We start from the raw sequence: 10,298 nt of genomic DNA on the forward strand, positions 1-10,298 counted from the left end.
AGAGGCCCAGGTTTTGGACCCTATTGGTAGCCTAGTCTATATCCGTGCGATATGACTCTATTGTGATCTGCAAACCCGCTGTGTGCATTGACTCATTGAGCACTACAGCACCAAAGCAGGCCTTTGGCCCATCTAGCCAAACTGGTTTTTTGCCTACTCCCATCGACCTGCACCTGCACCATAAGCCCTCCATACCCCTCTCAACTAAGTACTTATCCAAACTCTTCTTAAATATTGCAATTAAATCCACATCAATCACTTGCACTGGCAGCTCATTCCACACTCTCTCCACCCTCTGAGTGAAGAAGTTCCCCCTCAGCTTCCTCTTAAGTATTTCACCTCTCACCCTTAACCTGCGACCTCCAGTTGTAATTCTAGAATTCAGGGATTTTTATTGTTATTCGTGTTTCCTTTTGGTAGATGGTATCAACCTTGGTAAAATACCTCAGCTTAATCTCTCGCTGAAGATTGAGATTATCAAACATCCCAATAAGACTGATGGTAAAAGTACAGGTGTACATGCAAAACCATTGGCCCAAAATGATAATGTTTACATCAGTGTAAAAAAGCCTGCTTGCATTTATCTTATCTATACCACTCATAATTTTGCATACCTCTGTCAAATCTCCCCTCATTCTCCTCCACTCCAAGAAATAAAGTCCTATTCAACTTGCCCCGTAATTGTTATCTGGCACCATCCTTGTAAGTCTTCTGTGCACTCTTTCAACCTTATTGATATTTTTTCTCATTAAGTCCAAACCTATGCAAACCTTTGCTTCCCTTCACTGCAGGAATGCCAGATGAGACAGAGAAGGACACCTTGAATGAAGTGCCGGTGCGTCACCAGTTCTCCGATCCCGAGGACACCGATGGAGCCGAGGAGGAGGGAGACGAAGACGAAGATGATGACGACGACGATGAAGATGACCGGCAAGGCGACAGCACGCCGACCACAAGATCTCGGAGCAGCAGCCCCTCAACCCGTAGTTCCAAGCCTGCCTCTGGCACGTTTAGCATTGCCTCAGTCTCCACATTTGATGTCACCCACTCAAACAATCAGTCTTCCCTCATGAGTTACCTCGCCTCAGTACCGAGGATCCAAGTGACTCAGCTAGTGCCCACCACTTATTCTCAAGCGGGATCTCCGGTGATGGATTACCAGAGACATTTGCACAACAGATTGATGGATTCGATGGAGTATAGAGACAGATTGGACATCCCTTCCACAACTGGCCTTTGGATGGCGCAGACCGAAGATGGGTCTTCGCGAGAGGACAGCTCCAGAGAGATGTCCCCCTCAGGAGATACCAGCTCGAGCACTCTACCCTCGCCAGCGTACGAGGGATCACCGGGCAGGGAGGTGTCACCGACATCTCGCAGGTACCTGTCTCCGAGAAGAGACCTCTCACCCAGGCCGCACTTGTCTCCGAGACGAGAGATCTCGCCTCTGAGGCACCGGTCTCCAAAGAGGGAGACCCACCTGACCGATTGGTCTCCGAAGAGAGATGCCTCCCCGGGCCGCCACTTCCTCCCGAGGAGAGAGATTTTGTCACCAAGGCAGGTCTCACCCGCGAAGGATGTCTCCCCAAGAAGGGAGCTCTCCCCCAGGAGGGATTACAAGGAACGGAGGCACATGCCATTGATTAGGGGAACTTCGCCACAGCGAGGTTCCTTCCAGAGTGAATATGTAATGGGCCAGTATATGCAGAATTCAGAGATGAACCTGGTAAGTTTGATCACTAACAGATACCAACTTGTATTCTAAAGTTTGTTGGATCTCTGTTTAATTTGTGATCATTAGGATTCTTCCAGGAGTCAGGGATGACGAGTGGTCTTAACTTCAAGACTTCAGTTTATTTTAGAGTACAAACAAACTAAATATAGAGCTGGGAAATGGTGTTAAGTGGGGAATTAATGTTAAGGGGTGTAAGGCCAAAGAATGGTGCTTCTGAAAAATTCTATCACTTTTATTGATAACGTAATGAAATTCCTTAGGTAATGATAGGCTACATAATTAAAACAATTACAACATGTGGGTAATGTGCTAACACGTAGCAAATGAAAATTGAGGGAATTAATAAATCATTAGTTTAGCTGCTATACCGCTTTCTGCCATTGAATGTGAAAAATTCATGAGTTTGTTAAAAAGTACAAATCTTATAAAAAAGTATTAATAAAAGGAACAGTGGTTTCCAACAGGTTTGTTGGAATATGTGTGAGAGGGGGAGTGAGCTATAGACTGTAAAAGGATGATCGACACAACCTCCATTATCCTGGCTCGAGTCAGTTGCTCCTGAGGGTGCCACGGTAGCAGTTAGCATGGTCTGTATGTCCTCCACATGGAATGCGTGGACTTTCCCAGATGCCCTGGTTTCCTCCCACAGTCCAAAGACACACCGGGTAGCTTAATTGTAAATTGTCCTGTGATTAGGTTAGTTTAAATTGAGGGTTAGGCCGGCTGGTGGCACAATGGCATCAGCGCCGGACTCCGGAGCGAAGGCTCCTGAGTTCAAATCCAAGTCAGGCCACCCCCAGAGCACGCTTTCCATCCGTGCTGGGTTGAGTGTCGAGCTAGCCACTCGGCCTCATAATAGATACAAGGGTCAGGTCAGGAACGTTCATATCGTGACCCAGTCAATCCGAAAGGAGACCAATCCTGACACCACGCGCCAGACAAGAATGACTGACTGTCTGGTGCGACACACTAGAAAAAACATTGGGGGTTGCTGGGATGGTGCGGTTCGAAGGTTTGGGAAGGCCTACTCCATGGTGTATCGCTAAATTTATTTTGCAACTTGTTATGTCACTTCAGGCCATATGAGGCAGTACAGTGCTACAGTCCCAGCAACCCTTGAACTCTGTTTCTCTGAGGAGATTGCTGTTCTCCCTGTGCTTTCATGGGCTTCCTCTGGGGTCTTCGGTTTCCTCCCACAGCCCAAAGACTTGCAAGTCCGTAGACTATAGAGCCTTGAATAGCACAGAAAAGTGCCCTTCAGCCCAACACATCCATGCTACCCTTTTGTCCCATCCAAACTACCTATACTCGTCTGCATTAGGCCCATGTCGGGGCGGCAGGGTAGCTGAGCAGTTTGCGTAACGCCATTGCAGCACCAACAATCCGGGTTCAATTCCGCCGCTGTCTGTAAGGAGACTGTATGTTCTCCCCGTGACCGCATGGGTTTCCGCTGAGTGCTCTAGGTTCCTCCCACCATCCGGAGACGTACGGGTTCGTAGGTTAATTGGTCACATGGGTGTAATTGGACGGGGAGATCTCAGTGGGATAGAAAGGTCTGTTACCATGCTGTATCTCTACATCAAAATCCTTTACTGCATTGCTACTTACACACCTTTGTAATTGGAAATTGGTTTTCATTGTCACACTGTGTTGAGGTTCAGTGAAAAACCTTGTTTTGTCTACCACGCACACAGATCATTTCCCAGCAACAGTGCATTGAGTAGTTCAAAGGAAAAGCAGTAACTGAATGTAGAGTAAAGTGTGTTACATGTACAGAGAAAGAGCGGTGCAGACAGGCAGGCAATGCGGCCACAACAAGGGAGATTGTAATTGGACGGATAGACTACCTTGACTTGTCAAATACTCTTTGAAACATTGGAAATGCATCATTTCACATCAGCAAGGAGTATGCTCGGGGGCAATTGTGCCGGGCTTCTGGTGCCAACGTAGCACGCCTACGACTTATTAACTCTAACCCTTACGTTATTTCAACGTGGGAGGAATCTAAATCCGAAACTCTTTACAAATGGGAGGGGTGAGGCATTATTGAACCCCAGTCACTGGCTGACATCACAAAGTTTTGTGCTAACCACTACGCTACCATACCGTGAGATCAAGAGTCCATCCTAATGGTACCAGGGGACGTTCACTAGTGTTATAGCAACGGGACGATGCGTGGTGGTACATGCTTTCAGACTTTTGTGTGTTCTGGTGTGGGGAGTAGAGAGAACGTCAGGGGTGAGTGGGGTCTGGCTGTTTCACTGAGGCAGCAAGCGGGGTATCTACACAGAAAGCATGGGAGGAGGCTGGTTTCTGTGGTGTGCTGAGCTGTGTGTCCATAGGTCTCTGCAGTTACTGGCAGAGCAGTGGTAATATCAAGCCGTGACGAATGTACATTGGATGCCTTTTTATAAATGGTGCATCTGTAAAGGGGGACAAGCCAAATTATCAGTGTTTGACTGTACTCATACTTCGAGCTGGTGTTTAAATCTGTTCATCTTTTTTAATTCACCCTCACAGAGACAATCCCGGCAGAATGTGTATGATGGGAGCAGGCCACCGCCATGGCCCTGGTTCGCCACGGAGAACGCCCAGCGAGACCCGAGCCACTCCCTCCACCCCGAGCCCCAGCCAGGCTGCCTCTTCACCCACTTGCCCCTGCACTCCCAGCAGCAAGCCAGGGCCCCCTACCACATGATCCCGATCGGGGGCATCCAGATGGTCCAGTCGGCAGCCCCGGCCTTCCCAGGGATCCCACCGGCACCCCGGCCCTCCCGGCGTGGAAGGCGGAGGGAGGAGAGCGGCATCGACGAGGCCACCCACTGCGTGATCGAGAGCATCAAGGGGATGGACATCATCTCCAAGGCGGAGGAGGGGCCGGCGCCCTCCCCGATGGCCGTCTCTCCGCCCGGCTCCAGCACCCCGGAGGGGCCGCCCCTGCCCGCAGAGAGGGAGGCCAGTGAAGAGGGGTGCGCCCTGGAAGACCGGGCTCCTTCCAGCCTCCTGAACCCTGCCCGGCTGTTTGCGCCGCGCCCCCAGGCGGACTAGGCACAGTGGGGGCAGGCACAAGGAGGCTCCGTCAGCCTGAGGTGAGCGGTGAACAAATCAGTGGGTCTCACTCCCTCCCGTCCTGAAGAACCGACCTCCTCCTGGTTGCCGACACACCGAGGAGCCCGCCGGACAACAGACGTTGGAACTCAGAACCCATGACAATGGCATGAAAGGGTTTTTGGGGATGGTGGCCGGCGAGGAGGGTTGGCGGGCACTCACCTCAGTCACTTCGACCTCTGTCCATGATCCGCCCCGACCTCGCAAAAAAAAAACTTGGCGGAGATATTTTCTGTTTGTTTCAAAACAAAAAAAAATCCTGACCAAAATTAACTCGCAAGCTTACTTTTATTGTCCTGTCATGTATTTTTCTTCAATGTTGCAAATATTTCGTGCCTTTTATTGATGCTTGTATCTGTATGCAAATTGACAGAAAGGGAGAATTTGTACATATTTTAAACATTGTGTACCTGCTTAAGAATTGTACTGTTTTCTCTTTGGAGCACTTGGTGGGGTTCGGGGTGGCTGGGCGTGGGTCTTGTCTTAAATAATGTGAATGATTTATCTGAAACGGTATATTTTTGTTTCCTCTGGGTCAGAGGTGAGTGGGTTGGGATATCGTTACACACGTGAGCTTGCACTAATAAGGTATTTTTATACAATTGAACTACTCTTGTGTACAGCAAAAATGATTCTGTGATACTAATATTTATTATTTTTGTTTTATAAATTGCAAATGCATTTCCCCTTTCCCCTCACCCTGCCCCTGTCGGTGTAGACGCCTCTCATATGAAGCATGAGAATTGTATGCTGTAGTAATCTTGCTGCTAAGGTCTTGAAATGTGAGCACCGCCATTGTACCCAGAGCCATCGATCACTTCACAGTCTAATTCATTGCATTGTCCAATTTCCTTTAGATATTGATACCAGGTGAGATGATGAGAGGGAGAGAAACGGTCTCCAAACCAAATCTGATCCCTTTGAAGGTGATGGATTCAGTAACACCTGGGCAAGAGTTTCTGCAGATGTAGAAATCCAGAATAACACGCGCGCACGCACGCATGCACAGTGCTGGAGGAGCTCAACAGGTCAGGCAACATCTATGAAGGGGAATAAACAGTCAGCATTTTGGGCCAAGACTCTTCAACAGGACCCAGTCAGTTAGGCTGGAAGAGCAACACCTCATATTCCATCTGGGTAGCCTCCAACCTGATGGCATGAATGTTGATTTCTCTAGCTTTTGGTAATTTCTCTCTCCTCCCCCATCTCTCTATTCCCATTCCCTATATTTTCTCCTCTCCCTTCCTTGCACAGTCCACTATCCTCTCCTCCTTCTTCAGCCTTGTACCTCTTCCACCTTCCACCTCCCAGCTTCTCCAGTCATACCTCCTCCACCACCCAACCTTCCTCCTCACCTGGCCTCACCTATTACCTGCCAGCTTGTACTCCAGCCCCTCCCCCCCACTCTCTTATATCTGGCTTCTTCCCCCTTCCTTTCCAGTCCTGATGAAGGGTCTTGGCCTGAAAATGTTTGCTCCTCTCCATACCTTCTGAGTTCCTTCACCATTTTTGTGTCAGTTATTCTAGTGTATATCTCTATGTTCCCAGCTCTCTCTCTTTCTTCCTGTCTCTCTCTCTTGCCCCGTCATCTGTATCATAATGCTTCTATGCCAGAGAGTCCAGATCCTCTTGTACAGCTGCCTTCAGGGACTAGGTGCTACAGGGTAGTCTCTGTAAGACCACCAAGACAGTTCTTCCCAACATGAGCTTTGCTTCCAACCCTCCTCGTCCTTGGAGCTTTAGCGGGCTGCCCGAGATAGGATGAAGGTCACCTTTCTCTCCCTGCCTCCAGAAACCCACTGGAGAGCCAGATCATTAATCTGTAGGATGCACGGTAGCATAGTGAATAGCACCACGCTTTACACAGTTCAATTCCCGCCACTGTCTGTAAGGAGTTTATATTGTACCTTGTGTGGGCTTCCCCGTTCTGCTCTGGTTTCCTCCCACACCCCAAAAATGAAAGAGTTAGTAGGTTAATTGGTCACACGGGTGTAATTGGATAGAGCAGGCTTTTTGCTGGAAGGACCTGTTACCGTGCTGTATCTCTAAATATCAAAAAATATACATTTAATGTCTGAGCTATAATAAATGCACTCACAGATTCCGCTCCAGATAGGAGACCTTGGAAATATATCCCTGCTCCTTCATCATGATTGGTGGGCCTAAATCCTGGAATTCCATCTCCCCGTCCAAGTCACAATACCATCTGGACTTTCTATTGTCTTCAAAGTTCAAGTTCAAAGTATATTTATTATCAAAGTACGGATATGTCACCGTATACTATCCTGAGATTCATTTTCTGCAGTCACGCTAGATACAAAGAAACACAAAAGAATCAATTGAAAAGCACGCACAAAGACGGGCAGACAACCATTGTGCAAAAGAAGACAAACTGTGCAAATACTAAAAAAAAACAAATAATAATAGTAAGTAATATTGAGAACGTGAGAAGCATTGGCTCTCCTTCATCTTCCTGGGGTCAAAATCCTGGAACACCCTCGCTATCTGCTCCTTCATCGGAGGGGTCACAGTGTTTCAGGAAGGAGGCTCACCCCCACCTTCTGGGGGTGGGGGGGGAGGTCAGTTAGGGATTGGAGACACATTCAGGCCTTGACGGCAACAAGCATATCCGTGGAAATTGAAGAAATGAAGAGAAATATAATGCTCCCATCCCCCATGTCATTTCCTCCTCCTGGTTTACCTGTCCTGCTCAGAGTTAAATCCGATTTTGACCGTGGTGATTAGAACACACAAAAAATGGTTTGATATGGCTCCTTTTATAATGACTCATCCGGGGCATAATTTAGTTGCTGAAGTTGGGGTCAAGATGGTGATGCCTACTACTTTTTTTATATATTGAAAGAAAATAAAGTACAGTGATTATGCACTTAAAAAAATTGAAAACTGATCTTGCGTATGATGTAATCATTTGAGTTAAATTTTTAATCCAGATTGTTGCTGTATTCATTATAAATGAAGAGATTATTAGTGTTTTTTAAATATAGTACTGTTTAGCATTAAATAAATTGTATCTGGGATATGTGCATCATTTTAGAACTTTAAATATGATGGTTTAAGACAAAAAATCACTTTAAGAGGTATTTTAAACTTATAAGTGAATATGTTTTTTTGTGTATGTGCTTGATATATTAGCAAAGACAGAAAAGAATACATTCCAAAAATTTGTACATATTGTATATTTAAAGTGAGCTGTCTGTGCATTTTCTGTGTAAACTGACACTGTCGCCATGTTTTCCTGTTATTACACTTTATTGTACAGTAAAGACATTAACAAAGAGCTTGATTAAAAGCACAGAACTGTCATTAAAAGAAATATACAAGGAGATGTCTGGGGGAGAAAGGGGTATTCTGGGGTTGGGGTTGAGTGGGGTGGGTGGGTGGGAGAACCCTTTTGGAAAATGTGTGTATTTGGCGTTCAGTGAAAATAAAATATACGGTGGTAATTACTTTTGTGTCCAGTTAAATTTAAATCTTGTAGGGGGATTAAAGTTCAAAGTAAAGGAATACAAAGTTCAAACAGTGTTAACGTGATTGCAGGGAAAACATATCAACGATTCTGACTTCTTCCGCCCTCCATTCCAGTCTTGATGAAGGGCCTCGGCCGGAAACGTCGACTGCACATTCCCATCCATAGATGCTGCCTGACCTGCTGAGCTCCTCCAGCACATTGTGTGCATTGCTCTAGTTTTCCTGCATCTGTCGTACCTCTTGTGACTATCGACAATCTGGATGGTAAACTGGATCAGCAAATTTGCAGATGACACCAAGATTGAGGGTGCAGTGGACAGTGAGGAAGACTATCAAAACTTGCCCAGGGATCTGGACCAGATGGAAAAAATGGACTGAAAATGGACAGGTGGAATTAATGCAGATGAGTGTGACATGTTGCACTTGGAGGACCAACCAGGATAGGACTTACATATTGAGTGTTAGGTCCCCAAGGAGTGTGGTAGAACAAAGGCAACTGTAAATACAGATTCATAATCCTTTGAAAGTGGCATCACAGGTAGGTAGGGTTGTAAAGAGAACTTTTGGCTCATTGGCCTTCATAAATCAGAGTATTCAGTACAGCAGTTGAGTTGTAATGTTGAAGTTGTATAAGATACTCGTATGGCCTTATTTGGAGTATTGTGTGTGGTTCTGATTATTTAGCTCCTGGAAAGATATCAGTAAGATTGAAAGAAAACAGAGAAAATTTACAAGGGTGCTGCCAGGACTTGATCTGAGTTAAAGAAAAATGTTGAATAGGTTAGGACTTTATTATCTGGAGTGCAGATGAATGAGGGGTGATTTGATAAAGTTATACAAAATTATTAGGGGTATCATCATCATTATGTGCCATGTTGTATGATGTGGGTGATCATAGCCTTTTGACCGTGATTGTTCTCGACAAATCTTTCTACGGAAGTGGTTTGCCATTGCCTTCTTCTAGACAGTGTCTTTACAAGACGGGTGACCCCAACCATTATCAATTCTCTTCAGAGATTGTCTGCCTAGTGTCAGCGGTCACATAACCAGGGCTTGTGATATGCACCGGCTGCTCATACAACCATCCACCACCTTCTCCCGTGGCTTCATGTGACCCTGTTTGGGGGGGTGTGGGGTGGTTTGGGCTAAGCAGCTGCTACACCCTGCCCAAGGGTGACCTGCAGCCTACTGGAGGTTTGGATCACCTTTCACCTCCTTTGGTAGAGACGTATCTCCACCCCACCATTCTAATGAAGGTATAAATAGGATAAATGCAAGCAGGCTTTTTTCACTGAGGTTAGGTGAGACTGGAACTAGAGATCATAGGTTAAGGGTGAAAGGTGAAATATTTGAAGGGAAACTGAGGGGGAGCTACTCTCATAGGGTGGCATGAGTGTGGAATGAGCTGCCTGCAGAAGTGGCAGATGCATGTTCAATTGCAACATTTACAAGAAGTTTGGTTAAGTACTTGGATTGGAGGTGTATGGAGTGCTATGATCTGGGTGCAGAATGATGGGACCAGGCAGAACAACGGTTTGTCATGGACTAGATGGGCCAAAGGGCCTGTTTCTGTGCTGTAGTGTTCCATGACTAAAGACTTGAGCACTATTGACCTGGTAGCAAGGTGTTGTACAGAATATTGGATCGGCAATCTGGTGACATCTTTCTGCAGTATTCGTGCATGGAATGGTTGCTTTGGGGCAGAAGGACGTTGTATGGTTCATCCATTCTGTCTAGTTTCCTAGCAGAGCAATTCTGTCTCATCATCTCCTCCTCCTACTCTTTTTCCAGAACATTGCAAGTTGTTCACCCTCCAGTATGGCTCTAAGTAGTGGGTACAAAGAGGTACAGCTCAGAGCCACTGACTCACACCTCCAGTAACCCAGGCTTGATCCTGACATCTGATGCTATTGACCTCCAGTAACCTGGGCTCAATCCTGGTGTCGGATACTGTTGACCTCCAGTA

General features: G+C 46.5%; 1 protein-coding gene across 3 annotated transcripts in view; it reads left to right on the plus strand.

Moving 5' to 3' along the window:
• Window positions 1-8,141, plus strand: part of hivep2a (HIVEP zinc finger 2a) — a 244,696-nt gene extending 236,555 nt beyond the window's left edge. For all 3 annotated transcript variants that reach the window (XM_073050431.1, XM_073050433.1, XM_073050432.1), the window contains exons 8-9: window positions 792-1,726; window positions 4,256-8,141. In XM_073050431.1, coding sequence (XP_072906532.1) covers window positions 792-1,726; window positions 4,256-4,783 — 1,463 coding nt within the window. In that variant the 3' untranslated portion in view covers window positions 4,784-8,141. The remainder of the gene's footprint in view (window positions 1-791; window positions 1,727-4,255) is intronic.
• The last annotated feature ends 2,157 nt before the right edge of the window (window positions 8,142-10,298 follow it).

The sequence above is a fragment of the Hemitrygon akajei genome, chromosome 7 (assembly GCF_048418815.1).
Source record: "Hemitrygon akajei chromosome 7, sHemAka1.3, whole genome shotgun sequence".
Taxonomy (NCBI): Eukaryota; Metazoa; Chordata; class Chondrichthyes; order Myliobatiformes; family Dasyatidae; genus Hemitrygon; species Hemitrygon akajei.